Source organism: Coregonus lavaretus, assembly GCF_964263955.1.
Source record: "Coregonus lavaretus genome assembly, chromosome: 10".
NCBI classification, from domain to species: Eukaryota; Metazoa; Chordata; class Actinopteri; order Salmoniformes; family Salmonidae; genus Coregonus; species Coregonus lavaretus.
Window position 1 is genome coordinate 33,190,351 of NC_139997.1, and position 27,902 is coordinate 33,218,252.

General features: G+C 43.3%; 1 protein-coding gene across 1 annotated transcript in view; it reads right to left on the reverse strand.

The window, feature by feature from the left end:
* Positions 1-2,971: 2,971 nt before the first annotated feature.
* Positions 2,972-27,902, reverse strand: part of LOC311136602 (protein Wnt-11-like) — a 31,308-nt gene continuing 6,377 nt past the window's right edge. The window contains exons 4-6 of the mRNA XM_084170794.1: positions 20,616-20,893; positions 15,594-15,886; positions 2,972-4,070 (exon numbers count right to left, since the gene is read on the reverse strand). Of these exons, the coding sequence (XP_084026920.1) occupies positions 3,896-4,070; positions 15,594-15,886; positions 20,616-20,893 (746 nt within the window). The 3' untranslated portion in view covers positions 2,972-3,895. The remainder of the gene's footprint in view (positions 4,071-15,593; positions 15,887-20,615; positions 20,894-27,902) is intronic.

The window sequence follows — 27,902 nt, forward strand, 5'->3', positions numbered from 1 at the left end:
TGATGTAACACAGCATGAAAAGGGGGTTATGTATCCATGAGACTGGCTTGTATCTGGAATTCATTTTGCAGTGTATTTCTCATAATTCCTAAAATATAACTATTTTAATCAGTTAAAACATGCCTATCAACCAATTGTTAGCAGTAGTTGAAGGCTGCAAACAAAAACCAAGCTCATAAAAGGCCTCCAAACAGCTAATGTAACAATGATTGAAAAGTTTTAGAACACCTACTCATTCAAGGGTTTTTCTTTATTTTTACTATTTTCTACATTGTAGAATAATAGTGAAGACATCAAAACTATGTCTTCATTTTCAATGCCCTGGCTGAGGGAAGGAGGTTCTCACCCAAGATTTGACGGTACATGGCCCCGTCCATCGTCCCTTTGATGCGGTGAAGTTGTCCTGTCCCCTTAGCAGAAAAACACCCCCAAAGCATAATGTTTCCACCTCCATGTTTGACGGTGAAGATGGTGTTCTTGGGGTCATAGGCAGCATTCCTCCTCCTCCAAACACGGCGAGTTGAGTTGATGCCAAAGAGCTCGATTTTGGCCTCATCTGACCACAACACTTTCACCCAGTTCTCCTTTGAATCATTCAGATGTTAATTGGCAAACTTCAGACGGGCCTGTATATGTGCTTTCTTGAGCAGGGGGACCTTGCGGGCGCTGCAGGATTTCAGTCCTTCACGGCGTAGTGTGTTACCAATTGTTTTCTTGGTGACTATGGACCCAGCTGCCTTGAGATCATTGACAAGATCCTCCCGTGTAGTTCTGGGCTGATTCCTCACCGTTCTCATGAACATTGCAACTCCACGAGGTGAGATCTTTCATGGAGCCCCAGGCCGAGGGAGCTTGACAGGTCTTTTGTGTTTCTTCCATTTGCGAATAATCGCACCAACTGTTGTCACCTTCTCACCAAGCTGCTTGGCGATGGTCTTGTAGCCCATTCCAGCCTTGTGTAGGTCTACAATCTTGTCCCTGAAATCCTTGGAGAGCTCTTTGGTCTTGGCCATGGTGGAGAGTTTGGAATCTGATTGATTGATTGCTTCTGTGGACAGGTGTCTTTTATACAGGTAACAAGCTGATATTAGGAGCACTCCCTTTAAGAGTGTGCTCCTAATTTCAGCTCGTTACCTGTATAAAAGACACCTGGGAGCCAGAAATCTTTCTGATTGAGAGGGGGTCAAATACTTATTTCCCTCATTAAAATGCAAATCAATTTATAACATTTTTTACATGCGTTTTTCTGGATTTTTTTGTTGTTTTTCTGTCTCTCACTGTTCAAATAAACCTACCATTAAAATTATAGACTGATCATTTCTTTGTCAGTGGGCAAACGTACAAAATCAGCAGGGGATCAAATTCTTTTTTCCCTCACTGTATGCTCCGCTTGTGTAGGTTGGAGCCTCAATGTGTCCAAGCTCAGCATGGACCAAGATGCTTAGCTTCAAGCCCTCCATAGTTATTTCTGTCTGTTTAGAATCATGAAAACTACAAAGCAACACAAGGCTTGGTCAAAGGGTTATACTTCTGCCTTATAGTGTGCCAACTGCCAAGATCTGTTCCTTTGACTAACAACCTAACCCTTTGTATCAAAATAAATTAGAAGTATTTTTGTTGTCCCCCACAATGAAATCAGGGAGAGGATTGAAGTTCTGTCTCCGTCCATCTGTCATCTGTCCGTCCGTTCGTATGTTAGTCACACGCGATATCTCAGACAACACTGGCCCGATTTTAACGAAACTTGGGTGAATTATGCATTTTACCATAGAGATCCGGCATTTACAAAATTACACTGATTGGTCAGTGGCACTATAACAAGAGATTGAAAATGCAAACTCTGAAAGGTCACACCCCTCACCCCGTTTGACCTAAAGTCATGAAATTCGGTACATAGGTACCTCTCCTCACAACAAACAAATTTTCCTCAGTGATCCATAAGGTCTGCCATGATGGATTTTCCGCCATTTTGAATTTTGTGAAAAACATTTAAAACTTGACTCTTCTGGCACCGAATGACTGATCCGCATGAAACTTGATATGTGGCAATATGGACAAAGGTCTGTCAACGCAATATTTTCCAGACTAGTACCTGGGTGAATGATGTGTCTTGCCATAGAGCTCTGTCATTTACAAAATTACACTGATTGGCCCAAGGGGGAGCTGAATCATACACCCAGCAGTCATACGAGACAAAACTTACTTAACAAGCTGTCACCAAGCTCTCTCTCTCTCTTAAGACTGATTGGGAGGTCGTGTGGAGGGCTCTGTCCTTTTTCTTTTGCTTATTTCTTTCTAAAACATCGTTATTGTCCCCCATGATGAAATTGGAGGGGGGACTATGGATCTGTCGCCGTCCGTTCGTACGTTAGTCACACGCAATATCTCAGACACCAGCGTTTACAAAATTACACTAATAAGCCCAAGGGGGGCGCTATAGTAATCAACTGAAATTCCGAACTTAGAACAAGCATATCTCCTGCATCATTCGTGGGGCACAACATGTTTACTGTTGCCTTGTTTTTTAATAGGAGGTTTAGCCCAATCCAAGATCTCTCATCATCCAGATGAACGTTTGAGGGTTAGGCTAGAATCATAATGAATAGCCCATGTGACATCGAGGAATGTCCAAACAAACACTTGTAATCGAGAGGTTGATCCAATTGGCCTTCTGATTGAACACTAAAACACATTACAAATGTGCTAATTTATCTCACAGTCACAGGTCATTGTGTGAAATTGTTATTTTCTTAACACTTTGAGATGTTATTAATTACAGTAAAGCTTCGGTCGGAAGAAATATAGCTAGTCTATTTCAAAAACATCAGCTTGTGAGGTTATGTATTTCTCTTGCCAAGTTTCTTCTAAATTAGACCAAAAAAATTTGCCATGATGATGATGATGAGTTGTGGTCTTGGGAAAGGAAAAATGTGTAATTTCCATCTAAAGAGCTTGTTAACGATTCTTTAATTAGTTTATAAATATTTATTTCTTTAATTCAGCATACAAAAAGACAGTATGTACAGCCACACAAGAGTGGTTCATCATAATACGGCATTATAGGAGACCCATGTGTTCTGTTCACATGCTCTGAGTGTTAGGCTTTGGACTACCTGCATGTCAGACATTATAGGGATAATGTGCTGTTTCTAACAATGGGAGTTCTTTGTCCTTATCCTGAGGATGCACACAGAACTGTCTGTCTGCAGGTGAGTCCCCAGTCAAGCTCCAGTGCTCAAGTGTCCAGAGTTCAACACCAGTTACTAAAAAAGTTCCACGACTAAAAGTACTTTAAGTTCCCTTTGTGTGTTGAGCACCCTTTTCCTCACTTTCTCTTTCTCTGTTGAAAAAAGGACTACCATTTGAGGAAAAACACGATGGATCCTTCAGAACCCTTTGAATTCCGTGGAATGGTTCTGAAGTAAACAGTGAATGTCAACATCAGAACGAGGTTGGAAGTACACCCCCAACAGCAAACGAGGAGACTACCGTCCCTCTCCTCAAAAAACCCAAATCCAATATCATTTATTTTAATAAAAGTATACGAAAATAGACATTTGATATCCGAGTACGGCAAGTGTAATGCACATTTATGAAAGGAAAGAAAAAAGAAAAAACCCTCGAGGACGGTGGTCTTCACGTAAACCGATAGGCATTGTCACAACACCCATGTGTCTGCGTTCGTAAAATGGAAAACGTTTTAAGTCCAGCTTGTGAGTCAGAGTTTAATTAAAAATAATGAACAAAAATAAACAGTTTCTTGTCAAAATATACATGCTAAAGCTTAAGACAAAAGTAAGCCTTCTTGGTAACGTAGTGCTTTGGTTATCTGTGGCCCCAGCCCAGAGACGTGGGGCAGTTAGGTGGGTGGGTGGATGAAGTAGACAAAATGGACTCATTTGCAGACGTATCTCTCCACGATCCTCTCACACTTTTTACATGTGACATAGCAGCACCAGTGGTACTTGCAGTGGCAGCGCTCCACCAGCTTCTCTGTGTAGGGGTTGTAGCCACGCCCACAGCACATCATGTCACAGCTGTCGCTGCCGATGGACGTCTTGTTGCATTGCCTGGAATTAACAGACAGAAAGAAAGGGAGAAAAGTTACAACTATGTTTGAGAACTTTTTGCATTCCTAAATGACACTCATTCTGCTCCCAAACAAATGAAAGAAAAACAAACCATTCTACACATTGTGGTTTATGGAAAGCCCTCAAGGTCCCCAAAACATTTACACACACATAAACCCGGTCTCCCCAATAGATTCCCCCCTCAAACAACCCTGTTGACCTTAGAAGAGTTCCTCTCTCAAAGATCAACCCCAAAACGTATTGTCCAATGTTTTGGACAACTCCGAGACCATCTCAAGCCTCACAAAGGTCTCTAAAAGGGGGAGCTTGACGAATGCTTATTGTGCATTCACCCAAACATTTTCCCCTTGTGTTTTGTCTTAGGGCACCGAATGCTTCGCTTGGGACCCTTTCTTAAGCCTGGGGGCATCTTAAGTGAGCAGAGAATAGACCTATCATAAATCACAGTGAATACACACGGGAGCCCTCCCTCTATTTAACCCACTCTCGCTCCACATAATTGCATTGTTTTATAATACCAGAGTGTTAATGGCCAGCTTGGTGAGAGACAGAGACACTGAGAGGATGGCTGAAGCCTGCTGACAGAGAAGGGATGAGGAGGGAAGGGGTGGAGGGGCGGGAGGGAAGGTAGAGTCATTGGGAAAAGTAGGACAGACTCATTACAATAGTGGCCTTTGGGACAGGCCAATTAACAATAGCTCTACACAGATATGTTTTGTCAGGGAAAATCTGCCCTTTCAGTCTGGTGCCTGGTGTAAAGTTAATGGATCAAAAGGACATGACCATCTGTAAACTCCACATCGCTCTCACACAGCTGTGTCTCACAGTCAGAGCTACTAATCCAATTCTGAACTAAAACACATCCTTCGATGGTGCCGTCCCTCGTGAGACCCACAGCGCTTGTTGCCTTTGAGATACTGATCATCCCTCAGCTCTGGGGATGTTATTGAGATTTAACTTGTTATGCATTTCTTATTAATACAGAACACATTTTAACCCCACAATGAACGTTGCTACAAGACTCACAGTGGCACAAGTGTATATCACTGGACAGCTTTCTACAGAAGGAGGCTTCCAACATTTATATCCTTTACTAAGGAGGAGGCTACATATGTTTGCTGCTATTACACTCCAGGTATTATCAACGGGGTCAAAGCTATCCATGGCGAGGAGTAGTGAGATTAGAACTCACTTGAAGGGTAAACACAGATAAGGCCACCCTGAAGTGTGTACCATTGAACACGGCTCCGTCAGGGTCACCCAAAGTGCACTATCCCTTATGGAGTGGCTAGGGATCGTGGGAGTGAGGTGGATGGTGCTGAGGCCATGTGATGGGGAGGAGGTGGTGTGGGATGGAGCGGTTAAAACATCCCCCAGACCCCTGGGACCCTCTTGGAAACACACACCACACGGCACACATAGCCACGCAGACGGCCACCAACAATTGCAGGAGCCTGATGGTGCCTTGTGACTCAGCGTAAAGCACTGAATATATGCTATAGACCACGTGTGACGGGCCCCTTATCAGGTTGGGGACAATAGATGCATGGAGCACAGTGACTGCACCTGACACGGAGCATGTCTTCAGGTTATCTGTTAAGTGTCCTAAAGAGACATTTGCATGAATTGTTTTCAATGTTCCGCATTTCCAGCTACAAGAGCCCTAAACCCTATTCCTTATTGAAATTCGTCATACATCTTCTGCAGTCCAAAACCAAATAGCAGAGATTTAGCTACACTACTAAAATGAATATCCATGGCAAAAGATACAAAAGGCTGAAAATCCACTAGGCTGCCAAAGATGGCTAGCACATTTTTGTAGAAGGGGGGTGGTCAGACCTCTTTATATCTGGCCCTTACCTCAGACAAAGAAAATACCCCTTACTTCCCACTAAGTTCTCACAGTGGTCCGACCGACAACATGCAACATATATTTCCTAATAAAAACCTTCAGATGAATAGAGAGAGTCTTGTGTTATCTTTCGGGACCATTACCCATTTCCCCTCTGTGTCGTGCTCTCAAATCGATATCAGCTGAATGCACTCAGGCTCTAAGAATAACCACATTACTCACCCCTGTCTGATAGCAACACAAGGGCACCAGTCACAATGGGCATGTCAGTGACACGTGCTCAGACATACCACAGACAGGCCAATCTCAGGGACCACTTGCTTTATCAGGGATTCTCAAAACAAAATGGTGCCTGCCACCAGGGAGGGCAGCAGCTAATTAAATCAACATCCTGGACGAACTCCCTGCTTGAGAAAACAAACAGGATTGGTAATTTCCTAAATGTCAGCTGGATGGGCTGTGGAGCGGGAACCAGGCAGAGCCAGGCCAGCATACTGAGTATGTAGAGCTTTCACAAAAGAGAATCAATGTTTTTGTAAGGTCCTATATTCCAACGTGGATTCAGGGGTATACGTAACATAGTAAATGTATATTTGGGACACTCCAACTAGTATGATATGTTACATTTCGCATGGTATGTATTAATTTATGGATGTCCGTCATCCATTTCGTATGTATGTTACGAATTACAATTCGTATGATATGTTCCAAATTGCAATTCATACAATATGTTACGAATTGCAATTCTTACAATATGTTACGAATTTGCAAAACATATGATATGTTACAGATTCTAATTTGTTGTGGGTAACGTTAGCTAGGTGGCTAATGCTAACGTTAGCTAGATGGCTAACATTAGCTTGGCTAGGGTTTAGGGTTAGGGGTTAAGGTTAGGGTTAGGTTAGGGTTAATGTTAGGTTTAGGAGTTATGTTAAAGGGTTAATGTTAGGTTTAGGGAAAGGGTTAGCTAACATGCTAAGTAGTTGCAAAGTAGCTAAAAAGTAGTAAATAGTTGCAAACTTGTTAATTAGCTAAAATGCTAAAATTGTCCGTGATGAGATTCGAACATGCAACCTTTGGTTTGCTAGACATTCACGTTATACGTCTACCTATCCACCCTGACCAACCACCCTACTTTCGTTTTGCTTAAGTAACATTCTGTCTTATGTAACCATGCCAAACGTAACATATCATAGTCATTTGAGTGTCCCGGATTTACGTTAACTATGTTACGTCTAGTCTATAAGATCAGGCTGACTATTCCTCCACAATGCACCACCCATGACACTAGGGCTGTGGCGGTCACGAAATTTAGTCAGCCGGTGATTGTCAAGCAAGTAACTGTCGGTCTCACTGTAATTGACTGTTAATTAACATAAACACATTTTGCATCTCCTGGCTTCCACACATAGCCTACAAGCCACTGATGCAGACCTTTGGAACATCTACATTTAAAAAAGTCTAATAAATCCATGTAATATAGCCTACACCTTCACAATAAATCCATTATTTATTTTAGACAGGTCTAAAGAAACATGATATGAAGAAAATGTAGTCTATTTCAGAAGAACAGAATAGTGTACTCTGAGTTGTCCTTATATTAGGTCCTGATCTGGCTATGCCATATGGCTGTGGGCTACACTAGTTCATTTAGCAGACAAGATTTGCTTAGAATTCCATGGCATTATTTTATATTATTTTATAGTATGAAGAATACAATTGAACAAAGCTGAATAAAATATAAAGGATATTTTCTCCAAACGATTTGAGGGAGTGCGCACATGTGGCTATTCTGTGTTGAGCGGTTAACAAATAAATAGGTACTCCTATATGCTTAATTTAGAGTTGTTAATGTAACTTTAGTTGTTCTACAAACATTGGGCTATATGTTTTGATTTTTAATACATTGTAAGGCTGCGTGATGCGACTCTAATGATGATTTGAAAAAAGTTGCTTGAAAGGCATCAGCTCTGCTTTGTTTTTTGCGCAGGCTGTATGCACTTCATCAGTCTCCCATTCACAATTTGAGAAGCACTTGATAATGCCTTGAATTTCCCGGCGGCATCCCCTTTGTGTGGCCATAAAAATCCATGCCTTTTGCAGCCCTTCTCCCTGAGTGCTGCCTGCTCAGAAGCACCTCTCAGCTCACTCACACGGCTCTCCATCACGTGATCGGGTCTTTCTCACAGGCTACAAGTGAAGACAGACACATCGGGGACGCAACTGCGTGCGTCCTTATCCAATTCCGAGGTGCTTATTGAAGATATTGGAAGAACTGTGCACATTTACATTTCATCAGCCAACAAGATGAGTAGGCCTAACGAACAGCAAAAGCACTAGCCTATGTCAATCTACTATCCCCCATAGTACAAAAGTTGACCTATTCTATTCTGTGCGAGAAATACATACTCCAAACATAGTCTGGGACAGTTGTGGGATGCGATAGATCCCAAATTAATACAACCACTAGCATCAAATAAACTTTTTTACGTAATGAGGCTGACGCAACAGATCAGAACATTTAGCTTAAAATGTTGATAAACTATTAGGCTATTTCTTCACATTACAGTGAGGGAAAAAAGTATTTGATCCCCTGCTGATTTTGTACATTTGCCCACTGACAAAGAAATGATCAGTCTATAATTTTAATGGTACGTTTATTTGAACAGTGAGAGACAGAATAACAACAAAACACTCCAGAAAAACGCATGTCAAAAATGTTATAAATTGATTTGCATTTTAATGAGGGAAATAAGTATTTGACCCCCTCTCAATCAGAAAGATTTCTGGCTCCCAGGTGTCTTTTATACAGGTAACGAGCTGAGATTAGGAGCACACTCTTAAAGGGAGTGCTCCTAATCTCAGTTTGTTACCTGTATAAAAGACACCTGTCCACAGAAGCAATCAATCAATCAGATTCCAAACTCTCCACCATGGCCAAGACCAAAGAGCTCTCCAAGGATGTCAGGGAGAAGATTGTAGACCTACACAAGGCTGGAATGGGCTACAAGACCATCGGCAAGCAGCTTGATGAGAAGGTGACAACAGTTGGTGCGATTATTCGCAAATGGAAGAAACACAAAAGACCTGTCAATCTCCCTCTGCCTGGGGCTCCATGAAAGATCTCACCTCGTTGAGTTGCAATGATCATTAGAACGGTGAGGAATCAGCCCAGAACTACACAGGAGGATCTTGTCAATGATCTCAAGGCAGCTGGGACCATAGTCACCAAGAAAACAATTGGTAACACACTATGCCGTGAAGGACTGAAATCCTGCAGCGCCCGCAAGGTCCCCCTGCTCAAGAAAGCACATATACAGGCCCGTCTGAAGTTTGCCAATGAACATCTGAATGATTCAGAGGAGAACTGGGTGAAAGTGTTGTGGTCAGATGAGGCCAAAATGTTTTTCTGCTAAGGGGACAGGACAACTTCACCGCATCAAAGGGACGATGGACGGGGCCATGTACCGTCAAATCTTGGGTGAGAACCTCCTTTCCTCAGCCAGGGCATTGAAAATAGGTCGTGGATGGGTATTCCAGCATGACAATGACCCAAAACACACGGCCAAGGCAACAAAGGAGTGGCTCAAGAAGAAGCACATTAAGGTCCTGGATGGCCTAGCCAGTCTCCAGACCTTAATCCCATAGAAAATCTGTGGAGGGAGCTGAAGGTTCGAGTTGCCAAACGTCAGCCTTGAAACCTTAATGACTTGGAGAAGATCTGCAAAGAGGAGTGGAACAAAATCCCTCCTGAGATGTGTGCAAACCTGGTGGCCGACTACAAGAAACGTCTGACCTCTGTGATTGCCAACAAGAGTTTTTGCCACCAAGTACTAAGTCATGTTTTGCAGAGGGGTCAAATACTTATTTCCCTAATTAAAATGCAAATCAATTTATAACATTTTTGACATGCGTTTTTCTGGATATTTTAGTTGTTATCCTGTCTCTCACTGTTCAAATAAACCTACCATTAAAATTATAGACTGATCATGTCTTTGTCAGTGGGCAAACGTACAAAATCAGCAGGGGATCAAATACTTTTTTCCCTCACTGTATAAGCGCAGCAATGCGCACACGGCAGTAGGCTATAAGCGCAAATGTTCCATTAGCGGGAAAACACCATTATCAAAAGTGACCACAAATACGATTATGCATGTAATGCTTTATTATAAAGGTGCATTTTAATGGTGAAAATACTCTTGCCAGTTAGGCTCTACACCTATTGTAAAGCGGATTAATGTGCTTCATTTTAAGAAGTTATTTGCCCACTTTAGTTGTGATACAAACCTTATATACATATAGGCCTATGGGCTAGGTTACATGAGGTGTGCGACTATGATTTGAAAAAGTCACACAAAAAAGGCATTGTTTCTTGCATTAAGCTGGGCATCATTCACAAGTGATAATATATAATTCACAAGTGAGAGGCTAATATTGTCACCCATCAGACTATTCTTGATTTAATCTTTTCTTTACATATACTAAATAATATACACTGCTCAAAAAAATAAAGGGAACACTTAAACAACACAATGTAACTCCAAGTCAATCACACTTCTGTGAAATCAAACTGTCCACTTAGGAAGCAACACTGATTGACAATACATTTCACATGCTGTTGTGCAAATGGAATAGACAACAGGTGGAAATTATAGGCAATTAGCAAGACACCCGCAATAAAGGACTGGTTTTGCAGGTGGTGACCACAGACCACTTCTCAGTTCCTATGCTTCCTGGCTGATGTTTTGGTCACTGTTGAATGCTGGCGGTGCTTTCACTCTAGTGGTAGCATGAGACGGAGTCTACAACCCACACAAGTGGCTCAGGTAGTGCAGCTCATCCAGGATGGCACATCAATGCGAGCTGTGGCAAGAAGGTTTGCTGTGTCTGTCAGCATAGTGTCCAGAGCATGGAGGCGCTACCAGGAGACGTGGAGGAGGCCGTAGGAGGGCAACAACCCAGCAGCAGGACCGCTACCTCCGCCTTTGTGCAAGGAGGAGCAGGAGGAGCACTGCCAGAGCCCTGCAAAATGACCTCCAGCAGGCCACAAATGTGCATGTGTCTGCTCAAACGGTCAGAAACAGACTCCATGAGGGTGGTATGAGGGCCCGACGTCCACAGGTGGGGGTTGTGCTTACAGCCCAACACCGTGCAGGACGTTTGGCATTTGCCAGAGAACACCAAGATTGGCAAATTCGCCACTGGCGCCCTGTGCTCTTCACAGATGAAAGCAGGTTCACACTGAGCACATGTGACAGACGTGACAGAGTCTGGAGACGCCGTGGAGAACGTTCTGCTGCCTGCAACATCCTCCAGCATGACCGGTTTGGCGGTGGGTCAGTCATGGTGTGGGGTGGCATTTCTTTGGGGGGCCGCACAGCCCTCCATGTGCTCGCCAGAGGTAGCCTGACTGCCATTAGGTACCGAGATGAGATCCTCAGACCCCTTGTGAGACCATATGCTGGTGCGGTTGGCCCTGGGTTCCTCCTAATGCAAGACAATGCTAGACCTCATGTGGCTGGAGTGTGTCAGCAGTTCCTGCAAGAGGAAGGCATTGATGCTATGGACTGGCCCGCCCGTTCCCCAGACCTGAATCCAATTGAGCACATCTGGGACATCATGTCTCGCTCCATCCACCAACGCCACGTTGCACCACAGACTGTCCAGGAGTTGGCGGATGCTTTAGTCCAGGTCTGGGAGGAGATCCCTCAGGAGACCATCCGCCACCTCATCAGGAGCATGCCCAGGCATTGTAGGGAGGTCATACAGGCACATGGAGGCCACACACACTACTGAGCCTCATTTTGACTTGTTTTAAGGACATTACATCAAAGTTGGATCAGCCTGTAGTGTGGTTTTCCACTTTAAATTTGAAGGTGACTCCAAATCCAGACCTCCATGGGTTGATAAATTTGATTTCTATTGATAATATTTGTGTGATTTTGTTGTCAGTACATTCAACTATGTAAAGAAAAAAGTATTTAATAAGATTATTTCATTCATTCAGATCTAGGATGTGTTATTTTAGTGTTCCCTTTATTTTTTTGAGCAGTGTATATGTGAAATTCGTTTTGATTTACAATGGACCATTATCATGCACCTGTCTCGAAACAGGGGCATGGGAAAAAATAAATGTAATCTCTGCACTTAAATAGCGAATGGAGGACGCTTTTCCTGTGGTTCATTTTCATGCCAGCCAGGTAGGCTATACTCCTGTTGTAAAGATAAGCAATGTGCTTAATATTTGCTTAATATTAGGAAAGTTGAGAAATAAATATAGTAGGCCTAGCCTATAGAAAGCTGATGGGATCCTCCTCTTTTTAATAGAGGTCATCACTCTGTTTTCTCGCTCAATTGCATAGCCTATAGAAATGTTGCGCAACATGACCTCATGGGCTCTCATGAAGTGTTTGATTAGATTTTCGATTACATTTGCATTGATGTCAGAGTGATTAGAGGGACAATAGAGTGCTGAGTACCAGACAGTTAGCAAGTTTGGTAGGCTACTAATGACCATCAGCAGCATCAGAGCTTGGAGAAGCCTAATTACGGTGACTAAACGGTCACATGGAATTTGACTGCCTTCATGACTCGTGACCACCGGTGTGGCGGTAATACAGTCACCGCAACAGCCCTACATGACACCATGCTTTTATGAACATAAAGCACATAGTGCGCGCGCGCACACACTCTCTCACACACACACACACACACACAGTGAGTGTGGAAAGTGAGTGTGGAAGAGGTGAACATTGTTGTTGTTATTTATCAGGGGGTCTGACAATTTGGATGGAAAATTACTGAGGATAATAGTGGACGATATTGCCACTCCTATTTGCCATATCTTCAATCTAAGCCTACTCGAAAGTATGTGCCCTCAGGCCTGGAGGGAAGCAAAAGTAATTCCGCTACCAGAGAATAGTAAAGCCCCCTTTACTGGCTCAAATAGCAGACCAATCAGCCTGTTAGCAACCCTTAGTAAACTTTTGATAAAAATAGTTATGGTCCAGATACATTGCTATTTTACTATAAACAAATTGACAACAGACTTTCAGCACGGTTATAGGGAAGGACATTCAAAAAGCACGGCACTTACACAAATGACTGATTGGCTGAGAGAAATTAATGATAAAAAGTGAGAGTTGTTTTGTTAGACTTCAGTGCGGCTTTTGACATTATCGATCATAGTCTGCTGCTGGAGAAACGTATGTGTTATGGCTTTACACCCCCTGCTATATTGTGGATAAAGAGTTACCTGTCTAACAGAAAATTGAGGGTGTTCTTTAATGGAAGCCTCTCCAACATAATCCAGGTAGAATCAGGAATTCCCCAGGGCAGCTGTCTAGACCCCTTACATTTTTCAATCTTTACTAATGACATGCCACTGGCTTTGAGTAAAGCCAGTGTGTCTATGCATGCGGATGACTCAACACTATACACGGCAGCTACTACAGCGAGTGAAATCACTGCAACACTTAACAAAGAGCTGCAGTTAGTTTCAGAATGGGTGGCAAGGAATAAGTTAGTCCTAAATATTTGTAAAACTAAAAGCATTGTATTTGGAACAAATCATTCACTAAACCCTAAACCTCAACTAAATCTTGTAATAAATAATGTGGAAATTGAGCAAGTTGAGGTGATTAAACTGCTTGGAGTAACCCTGGATGTTAACTGTAATGGTCAAAACAGATGGGGAGAAGTCTGTCCATAATAAACGTCATTTTAACAACACTATCAATAACGCAGGTCCTACAGGCCCTACTTTTGTCGCACCTGGACTACTGTTCAGACGTGTGGTCAGGTGCCACAAAGAGGGACCTCAGAAAATTTAAATTGGCTCAGAACAGGGAACATACACATGGATTTTGTATTGTAGATATAGTGGGGAGAACAAGTATTTGATACACTGCCAATTTTGCAGGTTTTCCTACTTACAAAGCATGTAGAGGTCTGTAATTTTTATCATAGGTACACTTCAACTGTGAGAGATGGAATCTAAAACAAAAATCCAGAAAATCACATTGTATGATTTTTAAGTAATTCATTTGCATTTTATTGCATGACATAAGTATTTGATACATCAGAAAAGCAGAACTTAATATTTGGTACAGAAACCTTTGTTTGCAATAACAGAGATAATACGTTTCCTGTAGGTCTTGACCAGGTTTGCACACACTGCAGCAGGGATTTTGGCCCACTCCTCCATACAGACCTTCTCCAGATCCTTCAGGTTTTGGGGCTGTCGTTGGGCAATACGGACTTTCAGCTCCCTCCAAAGATGTTCTATTGGGTTCAGGTCTGGAGACTGGCTAGGCCACTCCAGGACCTTGAGATGCTTCTTACGGAGCCACTCCTTAGTTGCCCTGGCTGTGTGTTTCGGGTCGTTGTCATGCTGGAAGACCCAGCCATGACCCATCTTCAATGCTCTTACTGAGGGAAGGAGGTTGTTGGCCAAGATCTCGCGATACATGGCCCCATCCATCCTCCCCTCAATACGGTGCAGTCGTCCTCTCCCCTTTGCAGAAAAGCATCCCCAAATAATGATGTTTCCACCTCCATGCTTCACGGTTGGGATGCTGTTCTTGGGGTTGTACTCATCCTTCTTCTTCCTCCAAACACGGCGAGTGGAGTTTAGACCAAAAAGCTCTATTTTTGTCTCATCAGACCACATGACCTTCTCCCATTCCTCCTCTGGATCATCCAGATGGTCATTGGCAAACTTCAGAAGGGCCTGGACATGCGCTGGCTTGAGCAGGGGGACCTTGCGTGCGCTGCAGGATTTTAATCCATGACGGCGTAGTGTGTTACTAATGGTTTTCTTTGAGACTGTGGTCCCAGCTCTATTCAGGTCATTGACCAGGTCCTGCCGTGTAGTTCTGGGCTGATCCCTCACCTTCCTCATGATCATTGATGCCCCACGAGGTGAGATCTTGCATGGAGCCCCAGACCGAGGGTGATTGACCGTCATCTTGAACTTCTTCCATTTTCTAATAATTGCGCCAACAGTTGTTGCCTTCTCACCAAGCTGCTTGCCTATTGTCCTGTAGCCCATCCCAGCCTTGTGCAGGTCTACAATTTTATCCCATATGTCCTTACACAGCTCTCTAGTCTTGGCCATTGTGGAGAGGTTGGAGTCTGTTTGATTGAGTGTGTGGACAGGTGTCTTTTATACAGGTAACGAGTTCAAACAGGTGAAGTTAATACAGGTAATGAGTGGAGAACAGGAGGGCTTCTTAAAGAAAAACTAACAGGTCTGTGAGAGCCAGAATTCTTACTGGTTGGTAGGTGATCAAATACTTATGTCATGCAATAAAATGCAAATTAATTACTTAAAGATCATACAATGTGATTTTCTGGATTTTTGTTTTAGATTCCGTTGAAGTGTACCTATGATAAAAATTACAGACCTCTACATGCTTTGTAAGTAGGAAAACCTGCAAAATCGGCAGTGTATCAAATACTTGTTCTCCCCACTGTATGTGGTAGTAGAGTAGTGGCATGAGGGCACACACTTAATGTGTTATGAAAAGTGTTATGAAATGTAATGTCATGTAATATTTTAAATTTAATGTTGCTGGCAGCAGCTAATGGGGATCCTTAATAAATACAAATGCACACACACATACACACAGTTCCTGTAACAGTCTCACCTGTCCTGGGTGCCGACGGAACCCAGCTTGTCGTTCTTGGCACAGAAGTCCGGAGAGCTCTGCAGGTAGACCAGCTCGTTCTCTCTGACGGGCCTGATGTCGATGTCCTTGGGGACCAGCTGCTTGCGCGTACCCATGGGTCTGTGCACCACCTTGGTGGCTGACAAGTACTTGGTCTTCAGGTCCATGGCGATGTCCTTCAGGTCCTGCAGGCCTCTCCAGCAGGTCCGTATGGAGCAGGAGCCAGACACACCGTGACACTTACACTTCATCACCAGCGCATCTCTCAGCGCCTGGAAGAAAGATGGAGGACGTGAACGTAAAACACTGTTCCTATTGAGGCTAATGCTATAGCAGAAAATATGTCAAAGATTGCACAAAGGGATTGATTTACAGTAATAGGCCCTGACAAGAGCTATATACAGCATTCGGAAAGTATTCAGACCCCTTTACTTTTTCCATATTTTGTTACATTACAGCCTTATTCTAAAATTGATTAAAAAAATTAAAAAATCTCAGCAATCTACACACAATACCCCTGTGGTAAATTCAATTGATTGGACATGATTTGGAAAGGCACACACCTGTCTGTATAAGGTCCCACAGTTGACAGGGCATGTCAGAGCAAAAACCAAGCCATGAGGTCAAAGGAATTGGCCGTAGAGCTCCGAGACAAGATTGTGTCGAGGCACAGATCTGGGGAAGGGTACCAAAATATTTCTGCAGAATTGAAGGTCCCCAAAAACACAGTGGCCTCCATCATTCTTAAATGGAAGAAGTTTGGAAGCACAAAGACTCTTCCTAGAGCTGGCCGCCTGGCCAAACTGAGCAATCGGGGGAGAAGGGCTTTTGTCAGGGAGGTGACCAAGAACCCGATGGTCACTCTGACAGAGCTCCAGAGTTCCTCTGTGGAGATGGGAGAACCTTCCAGAAGGACAAACCACTCTGCAGCACTCCACCAATCAGGCCTTTATGGTAGAGTGGCCATACGGAAGCCACTCCTCAGTAAAAGGCACATGACAGCGCGCTTGGAGTTTGCCAAAAGACACATACAGGACTCTCAGACCATGAGAAACAAGATTCTCTGGTCTGATGAAACCAAGATTGAACTCTTTGGCCTGAATGCCAAGCGTCACATCTGGAGGAAACCTGGCACCATCCCTAGGGTGAAGCATGGTAGTGGCAGCATCATGCTGTGGGGATGTTTTGCAGCAGGGACTGGGGGACTAGTCAGGATCGAGGGAAAGATGAACGGAGCAAAGTACAGAGAGATCCTTGATGAAAACCTGCTCCAGTGCGCTCAGGACCTCAGACTGGGGCGAAGGTTCACCTTCCAACAGGAAGACAAGTCTCTGAATGTCCTTGAGTGGCCCAGCCAGAGCTAGGACTTGAACCCGATCGAACATCTCTGGAGAGCCCTGAAAATAGGTGTGCAGCGACGTTCCCCATCCAACCTGACAGAGCTTGAGAGGATCTGCAGAGAAGAATAGGAGAAACTCCCCAAATACAAGTGTGCCAAGCTTGTAGCGTCATACCCAAGCAGACTCGAGGCTGTAATCGCTGCCAAAGGTGCTTCAACAAAGTACTGAGTAAAGGGTCGGAATACTTACTGTATGTATTCTATTTTTAATACATTTGCACAAATTCAAAAAAATCTGTTTTTGCTTTGTCATGATGGGGTATTGTGTGTAGATTGATGAGGGGAAAAAACAATTTAATCAATTTTAGAATAAGGCTGTAACGTAACAAAATGTGGAAAAAGTAAAGGGGTCTGAATACTTTCAGAATGCACTGTATGCCCAAATAGTCATCCATATATCCATCTTTCAAGCCAAACTACTACTGCTACTCCTACTGCGACTACTACTACTACTACTAGCCTCAAGACTCGTGACCCGACGTTGACTTGAGACTGATGCCTTGAAATTATCTGGCTAGGTTTTGTAAAATGTTTTCACTCATTGTGTGGCACAGAGTCTCTGTGGATTACTCTCCACGTTTTGGGGGGTCGCGAGTATGAAACTGAATGGGAAAAATACATATTCTTCATACATATTTTAATAGGCTACATATAGCCTACCATTTGTATTTTATATATAGTGTATATACCTTTGCCTACTTGATCTGGTTTCTAATATAGGCCTACCCTACGGTATTATACCAAATTATTGTCTCAAAAACATCTAATCTGTGCTTCAGAACCAAAAAGTTGCAGGTCTTGATTGTTGACCAATGACCAGTCATCAGCATTGGCACGTAAAGACGAGCAAGTATATCCAGAGATTAGTGACCAGAAAGCACCTGCATTATTTTCTCCAGTTTTGCAAAAACTGAGTGGGCCTACATTTATATTATTTATCCATATAATATACAGTTTAGAAATCAACTACGGAGGCATCTTTGCCAGAACAATAGGCTACCTGGCGATTTCATTGATAATTTCATATTTCAGATAGGCCTAGTTTGGGTGGCTACTGGCTATATCATGTCTAAGGATAGCTGTAACATTGCACTGCCTTCAATATTATGGGATGAAAATGTAACATATTCTGGTGAATTAATTACGGTATTTGTGAGGAAGAAAAGGGCTACCCAGTTCAGTTGGCAACGAGCATTCGGCAGGCAGGCGACCCTCCAAAGTGATAGTGCTAAGCGTGCTGTGCAGACAGACAATGCTTTCCAGTCGATCCTGCAACCTCCGCTGCATACAGGTCGGCCGTATGTTTTTGCTTGCTCTGGACTCAAAGAAGTGACATGATATCCCTAGTTGTTATTGGCTGCTAACAGGAATGGCTGTAATGGCTGTAATGACAGGCTACATTTGCGCAGCGATTGTGTGCGCGTGTTAGCGTACAGTGAGCGAAAAAAGTATTTGATCCCCTGCTGATTTTGTACGTTTGCTCACTGACAAAGACATGATCAGTCTATAATTTTAATGGTAGGTTTATTTGAACAGTGAGAGACAGAATAACAACAAAAAAATCCAGAAAAATGCATGTCAAAAATGTTATAAATGTATTTGCATTATAATGAGGGAAATACGTATTTGACACCTCTGCAAAACATGACTTAGTACTTGGTGGCAAAACCCTTGTTGGCAATCACAGAGGTCAGACGTTTCTTGTAGTTGGCCACCAGGTTTGCACACATCTCAGGAGGGATTTTGTCCCACTCCTCTTTGCAGATCTTTTCCAAGTCATTAAGGTTTCGAGGCTGACGTTTGGCAACTCGAACCTTCAGTTCCCTCCACAGATTTTCTATGGGATTAAGGTCTGGAGACTGGCTAGGCCACTCCAGGACCTTAATGTGCTTCTTCTTGAGCCACTCCTTTGTTGCCTTGGCCGTGTGTTTTGGGTCATTGTCATGCTGGAATACCCATCCACGACCCATTTTTAATGCCCTGGCTGAGGGAAGGAGGTTCTCACGCAACATTTGACGGTACATGGCCCCGTCCATCGTCCCTTTGATGGGGTGAAGTTGTCCTGTCCCCTTAGCAGAAAAACACCCCCAAAGCATAATGTTTCCACCTCCATGTTTGACGGTGGGGATGGTATTCTTGGGGTCATAGGCAGCATTCCTCCTCCTCCAAACACGGCGAGTTGAGTTGATGGCAAAGAGCTCCATTTTGGTCTCATCTGACCACAACACTTTCACCCAGTTCTCCTCTGAATCATTCAGATGTTAATTGGCAAACTTCAGACGGGCCTGTATATGTGCTTTCTTGAGCAGGGGGACCTTGCAGGCGCTGCAGGATTTCAGTCCTTCACGGCATAGTGTGTTACCAATTGTTTTCTTGGTGACAATGGTCCCAGCTGCCTTGAGATCATTGACAAGATCCTCCCGTGTAGTTCTGGGCTGATTCCTCACCGTTCTCATGATCATTGCAACTCCACGAGGTGAGATCTTGCATGGAGCCCCAGGCCGAGGGAGATTGACAGTTATTTTGTGTTTCTTCCATTTGCGAATAATCGCACCAACTGTTGTCACCTTCTCACCAAGCTGCTTGGCGATGGTCTTGTAGCCCATTCCAGCCTTGTGTAGGTCTACAATCTTGTCCCTGACATCCTTGGAGATATCTTGGGTCTTGGCCATTGTGGAGAGTTTGGAATCTGATTGATTGATTGCTTCTGTGGACAGGTGTCTTTTATACAGGTAACAAACTGAGATTAGGAGAACTCCCTTTAAGAGTGTGCTCCTAATCTCAGCTCGTTACCTGTATAAAAGACACCTGGGAGCCAGAAATCTTTCTGATTGAGAGGGGGTCAAATACTTTTTTGACATGCATTTTTCTGGATTATTTTGTTGTTATTATGTCTCTCACTGTTCAAATAAACCTACCATTAAAATTATAGACTGATCATGTCTTTGTCAGTGGGCAAACATACAAAATCAGCAGAGGATCAAATACTTTTTTACCTCACTGTATGTGCATCAGGCATGTGTGTGTGTGTGTGGGTCGCAAGCTTTCAACCACTTCTTTTTGGGGCTTTTGGGTCAAAAAGTTTGAGAACCACTGAGCTAGCTAGGGAGAGAGGATTACCATAAATAAATATCTAGCTCCATAATTTGTTTGGTGATCAAGAATATTAACTTTTTACTTTGCAAGCTCACCAGCAATGGGGCATCAATCAACAATTACTAGCATAGGCCTAGCTACTGGTATTTTGGTGTGTCAAAACTGCTTGAAATGTATACATTTGGAATTAGTTGCAAAAATTTATTATAAAATAATCTAAATGTGTTATAGACAAAATAATGAAAAGGGCTATCTGGAAGCCTCAATAAACAGTCATTGCATGTATAGATTTTTTTAAAAACTTGACTTGAGACTTGACTTGAAAAAACTTAGATTTGACTCGAGACTCGGCTCGTTCTACTTGGGACTCGACTTGAGACTCGGACCTTGTGACTTGAGACTTGCTTGTGACTCGAATAATAGTGACTTGGTCCCACCTCTGAATACTACTACATAGAATGAACAGTAAGTCATCAGTGATCTGTGATAATAAGATGACTTTGTACCTGTCTCCCCACTTCACTGTTGTGCAGGTGCATCAGCTTGTTGGCGTGGGAGCCTGCCTTCTTCATCTTCATGGGGGCGTCAGAGAACTTGGAGCCCATGACCAGGCCGTAGTGCAGGTTGTCTGCACAGCCACCCCAGCGGTAGCCCGGCTCAGGGATCTCCCCGGGGATGGGGCCACACGAACACAGCCGCAGGTCCCCCGACGTGCACGCCTGCGCTATGGTGTGGCTGATGGCCGCCGCAGACAGGGCATACACGAATGCTGACTCCCTCGTGCCTGTTGGGAACAAGACAAGGCCTTTTGAGTGAGGGAAAAGACATCAGTGAGTATAATTTTTGTTTTCCATTCATCTAACCTTTATCTATTGTATCATCGAACAGTTTTCCAAGTGAAACCTCAGTAAGGGTAACATGAGAGAGTCACTAGACAGATATGGTTATACAGCCGGAGTGGATCATATGGATGTAATATAGGTGATGAAGTGTGTACACACAGAGGGCAGATATGTCAATGCTGGACGATGGAGGTAGGAGACAGGAAGAACCAGCCAGACCACAAAAACATCCCTGTATGAAGAAGACCACTAGTCTATAGTCGGCCAGGGGCTTCTTAAGACTGGTCTAACAGTTGACAGATGGAGCTTGTCTTTTCCTGAGTCGTATCATCGTGGAGCTATCTCCTTAAACCTTTGATTAGGAGCCAGCTCTTTGTTGTGTTTTTTTAATATATATATACAGTGGGGAGAACAAGTATTTGATACACTGCCGATTTTGCAGGTTTTCCTACTTACAAAGCATGTAGAGGTCTGCAATCTTTATCATAGGTACACTTCAACCGTGAGAGACGGAATCTAAAACAAAAATCCAGAAAATCACGTTGTATGATTTTTAAGTAATTAATTGGCATGTTATTGCATGACATAAGTATTTGATACATCAGAAAAGCAGAACTTCAGGTCCTTCAGGTTTCGGGGCTGTCGCTGGGCAATACGGACTTTCAGCTCACTCCAAAGATTTTCTATTGGGTTCAGGTCTGGAGACTGGCTAGGCCACTCCAGGACCTTGAGATGCTTCTTACGGAGCCACTCCTTAGTTGCCCTGGCTGTGTGTTTCGGGTCGTTGTCATGCTGGAAGACCCAGCCACGACCCATCTTCAATGCTCTTACTGAGGGAAGGAGGTTGTTGGCCAAGATCTCGCGATACATGGCCCCATCCATCCTCCCCTCAATACGGTGCAGTCGTCCTGTCCCCTTTGCAGAAAAGCATCCCCAAAGAATGATGTTCCCACCTCCATGCTTCACGGTTGGGATGCTATTCTTGGGGTTGTACTCATCCTTCTTCTTCCTCCAAACACGGCGAGTGGAGTTTAGACCAAAAAGCTCTATTTTTGTCTCATCAAACCACATGACCTTCTCCCATTCCTCCTCTGGATCATCCAGATGGTCACTGGCAAATTTCAGACGGGCCTGGACATGCGTTGGCTTGAGCAGGGGGACCATGCGTGCGCTGCAGGATTTTAATCCATGACGGCATAGTGTGTTACTAATGGTTTTCTTTGAGACTGTGGTCCCAGCTCTCTTCAGGTCATTGACCAGGTTCTGCCGTAGTTCTGGGCTGATCCCTCACCTTCCTCATGATCATTGATGCCCCACGAGGTGAGATCTTGCATGGAGCCCCAGACCGAGGGTGATTGACCGTCATCTTGAACTTCTTCCATTTTCTAATAATTGCGCCAACAGTTGTTGCCTTCTCACCAAGCTGCTTGCCTATTGTCCTGTAGCCCATCCCAGCCTTGTGCAGGTCTACAATTTTATCCCTGATGTCCTTACACAGCTCTCTGGTCTTGGCCATTGTGGAGAGGTTGGAGTCTGTTTGATTGAGTGTGTGGCAGGTGTCTTTTATACAGGTAACGAGTTCAAACAGGTGTAGTTAATACAGGTAATGAGTGGAGAACAGGAGGGCTTCTTAAAGAAAAACTAACAGGTCTGTGAGAGCTGGAATTCTTACTGGTTGGTAGGTGATCAAATACTTATGTCATGCAATAAAATGCAAATTAATTACTTAAAAATCATACAATGTGATTTTCTGGATTTTTGTTTTAGATTCCGTCTCTCACAGTTGAAGTGTACCTATGATAAAAATTACAGACCTCTACATGCTTTGTAAGTAGGAAAACCTGCAAAATCGGCAGTGTATCAAATACTTGTTCTCCCCACTGTATATCTTCACCCAAACTCAGTAAAACTGGAACTAACATTGGCTCTGTCTGGCTCAGCAAAGATCCTTTTGGCAATGGAAATAAACCCATCAAAGTAGAAGTCCAGAACACGGAAAGACTCTCAGACAAGTCATTGAAAGGAGTGTGCATTTAATGAGACGATGATCGAGCAAAATCTGTAGGCACGTACTGTATACATTACTAATGCTTTGTACTGGAGGGAGCAACTAAGAGCCTGCCTATTCATAAGACGTATGTTCAGTTGAGTTCGCTGATAATATTTAACATCTTGCATTACTATAGAAAACCAGATGCGTGTAGGTAATGTATCACGTAAAAGGAATTTAAAACTGAGAAGGATGAGATGCCACAAAAAAGATGTCTAGATCACTTCTAATAGTCACTGTCAAACTCAATACTATCTCTCACATGAAGAATGGAATATATTGTGCCACAAAAGTGAGTCAAGGCACTGTTAAGATATGAAGAAAACCACACCAAGTACTTGTAACATAAAGAGAAGGACTTTGTAGCACGGATATTAGGGAGGTGGGTGGCTAGGGTGATAGAGGACAATTTTCTTTCTTTCAAGGCGACACAAAGAAGAAGGGTAGCCTTTGCTTGGCACAGTCTGCTCTGCCCTCAGAGCACAAAAGACCACCAAGGACGATGATTAAGGCTTTAAACTCTCTTGTAAATGATCTCCTGCAACACTTGGATTAGCTTTTTGAATCCCACCAAGGACACAGAGTTTCTACTGTGCTGATAATTTGGTCTGAGATGATCACTCCTAGTGATCTATTGAAAAAAACGTATAGGTTGCACACCTAGCACAATGGATCTTACACCACCATTTCAATCAATCGATCTTCATGTAGTTTACTGCAGTGTGCTAGAGTTTTTCCCCCTTATTCTCCTCCTAGTTTTAACCACCATAAACAGTAGGGGAGACTGTGGTTTGTTGTCTCATGGGTTTTGGTATTTGGCATTTTATTAATATCCCCATTAGTTACTGCTAAAGCAGCAGCTACTCTTCCTGGGGTCCACACAAAACATAAAACATGACATAATACAGAACATTAATAGACATGAACAGCTCAAGGACAGAACTACATACATTTAAAAATAAGAATACACGCAGTCATACACTTATACTTTAACATTCCATGCATCATATACTCATAATCATCATCAATACTTCAGCCATTCATTTTTTCTCATACATTCTCTACTGCTACAATTGCTTTCTCTAAGCAGGCCCTAATACAGTTCCTTGCAAAAGTATTCATCCCCCTTGGCGTTTTTCCTATTTTGTTGCATTACAACCTGTAATTTAAATGGATTTTTCTTTGGATTTCATGTAATGGACATATACAAAATAATCCAAATTGGTGAAGTGAAATTCAAAAAATTACTTGATTCAAAAAATTCAAAAAAATTAATAACGGAAAAGTGGTGCGTGCATATGTATTCACCCCCTTTGCTATGAAGCCCCTAAATAAGATCTGGTGCAACCAATTACCTTCCGAAGTCACATAATTAGTTAAATAAAGTCCACCTGTGTGTAATCTAAGAGTCACATGATCTCAGTATATACAGTGGGGAGAACAAGTATTTGATACACTGCCGATTTTGCAGGTTTTCCTACTTACAAAGCATGTAGAGGTCTGTAATTTTTATCATAGGTACACTTTAACTGTGAGAGACGGAATCTAAAACAAAAATCCAGAAAATCACATTGTATGATTTTTAAGTAATTAATTTGCATTTTATTGCATGACATAAGTATTTGATCACCTACCAACCAGTAAGAATTCCGGCTCTCACAGACCTGTTAGTTTTTCTTTAAGAAGCCCTCCTGTTCTCCACTCATTACCTGTATTAACTGCACCTGTTTGAACTCGTTACCTGTATAAAAGACACCTGTCCACACACTCAGTCAAACAGACTCCAACCTCTCCACAATGGCCAAGACCAGAGATCTGTGTAAGGACATCAGGGATAAAATTGTAGACCTGCACAAGGCTGGGATGGGCTACAGGACAATAGGCAAGCAGCTTGGTGAGAAGGCAACAACTGTTGGCGCAATTATTAGAAAATGGAAGAGGTTCAAGATGACGGTCAATCACCCTCGGTCTGGGGCTCCATGCAAGATCTCACCTCGTGGGGCATCAATGATCATGAGGAAGGTGAGGGATCAGCCCAGAACTACACGGCAGGACCTGGTCAATGACCTGAAGAGAGCTGGGACCACAGTCTCAAAGAAAACCATTAGTAACACACTACGCCGTCATGGATTAAAATCCTGCAGCGCACGCAAGGTCCCCCTGCTCAAGCCAGCGCATGTCCAGGCCCATCTGAAGTTTGCCAATGACCATCTGGATGATCCAGAGGAGGAATGGGAGAAGGTCATGTGGTCTGATGAGACAGAAATAGAGCTTTTTGGTCTAAACTCCACTCGCCGTGTTTGGAGGAAGAAGAAGGATGAGTACAACCCCAAGAACACCATCCCAACCGTGAAGCATGGAGGTGGAAACATCATTCTTTGGGGGGATGCTTTTCTGCAAAGGGGACAGGACGACTGCACCGTATTGAGGAGAGGATGGATGGGGCCATGTATCGCGAGATCTTGGCCAACAACCTCCTTCCCTCAGTAAGAGCATTGAAGATGGTTCGTGGCTGGGTCTTCCAGCATTACAATGACCCGAAACACACAGCCAGGGCAACTAAGGAGTGGCTCCGTAAGAGGCATCTCAAGGTCCTGGAGTGGCCTAGCCAGTCTCCAGACCTGAACCCAATAGAAAATCTTTGGAGGGAGCTGAAAGTCCGTATTGCCCAGCGACAGCCCCGAAACCTGAAGGATCTGGAGAAGGCCTGTATGGAGGAGTGGGCCAAAATCCCTGCTGCAGTGTCTGCAAACCTGGTCAAGACCTACAAGAAACGTATGATCTCTGTAATTGCAATCAAAGGTTTCTGTACCAAATATTATGTTCTGCTTTTCTGATGTATCAAATACTTATGTTATGCAATAAAATGCAAATTAATTATTAAAAAATCATACAATGTGATTTTCAGGATTTTTGTTTTAGATTCCGTCTCTCACAGTTGAAGTGTACCTATGATAAAAATTACAGACCTCTACATGCTTTGTAAGTAGGAAAACCTGCAAAATCGGCAGTGTATCAAATACTTGTTCTCCCCACTGTATATACCTGTTATGAAAGGCCCCAGAGTCTGCAACACTACTAAGCAAGGGGCACCACCAAGCAAGCGGCACCATGAAGACCAAGGAGCTCTCCAAACAGGTCAGGGACAAAGTTCTGGAGAAGTACAGATCAGGGTTGGGTTATTAAAAAATATCTGAAACTTTGAACATCCCACAGAGCACCATTAAATCCATTATTAAAAGATTGATAGAATATGGCACCACAACAAACCAGCCAAGAGAGGGTCGCCCACCAAAACTCACGGACCAGGCAAGGAGGGCATTAATCAGAGCGGCAACAAAGAAACCAAAGATAACCCTGAAGGAGCTGCAATGCTCCACAGCGGAGATTGGAGTATCTGTCCATAGGACCACTTTAAGCCGTACACTCCACAGAGCTGGGTTTTACGGAAGAGTGGCCAGAAAAAAGCCATTGCTTAAAGAAAAAAAGAAGCAAACACGTTTGGTGTTCGACAAAAAGGCATGTGGGAGACTCCCCAAACGTATGGAAGAAGGTACTCTGGTCAGATGAGACTAAAATTGAGCTTTTTGGCCATCAAGGAAAACGCTATGTCTGGCGCAAACCCAGCACCTCTCATCACCCAGAGAACACCATCCCCACAGTGAAGCATGGTGGTGTCAGCATCATGCTGTGGGGATGTTTTTCTTCGGCAGGGACTGGGAAACTGGTCAGAATTGAAGGAATGATGGATGGCGCTAAATCCAGGGAAATTCTTGAGGGAAACCTGTTTCAGTCTTCCAGAGATTTGAGACTGGGACGGAGGTTCACCTTCCAGCAGGACAATGACCTTACGCATACTGCTAAAGCAACACTTGAGTGGTTTAATGGGAAACATTTAAATGTCTTGGAATGGCCTAGTCAAAGCCCAGACCTCAATCCAATTGAGAATCTGTGGTATGACTTAAAGATTGCTGTACACCAGCGGAACCCATCCAACTTGAAGGAGCGGGAGCAGTTTTGCCTTGAAGAATGGGCAAAAATCCCAGTGGCTAGATGTGCCAAGCTTATAGAGACATACCCCAAGAGACATGCAGCTGTAATTTCTTTAAAAGGTGGCTTTACAAAGTATTGACTTTGGGGGGGGGGGGGGGGGGGGGGTTGTGGGTGAATAGTTATGTACGCTCAAGGTTTCTGTTTTTTTGTCTTATTTCTTGTTTGTTTCACCCCAAAAATTATTTTGCATCTTCAAAGTGGTAGGCATGTTGTGTAAATCAAATGATGCAACCCCCCCCCAAAATCCATTTTAATTCCAGGTTGTAAGGCAACAAAATAGGAAAAATGCCAAGGGGGGTGAATAGTTTCGCAAGCCACTCTATCCTAATGTCACAGCACCAATGTTCTGTAAACACCAGAGAGAATCTTGGGTTGGTTGTTATTACTCCCAATTTAAATAGCACTGCGTTTCATATTTGTAAGGTTAACATGTGTGAATTCTTTAAAATAACTTATCCACCTGGTCAATTCATGTCAGCATGACAAACATTGAGGTGAGGGGAATTTGTGTTTTTCATAGGTGAGGGGGGATTTTCTTTACTTTTTTGTTTTAATTATGAGAGTATCCATGAACAATTATGTTTGTTGAAAAGAGGAAAGGGAGAGCTATATTTCAAACCTATTTTCTGAGATCTTAGGTCCAACCATATGGTAACTAGCATCTTTATTAGCATTAGGGTTGGTTGTCACTCAACTCCATTATAATAAATCCCAAGCTCTTTTGTGCTTGTGCTATAAAAAGCTCCCTTCGTTGCCGCTCTCTCACACACATATTTATTCCGTCACACACCCACACACGCACACATGCTTGTGCAAACACACGCATACACACACATTTACTCAAAATG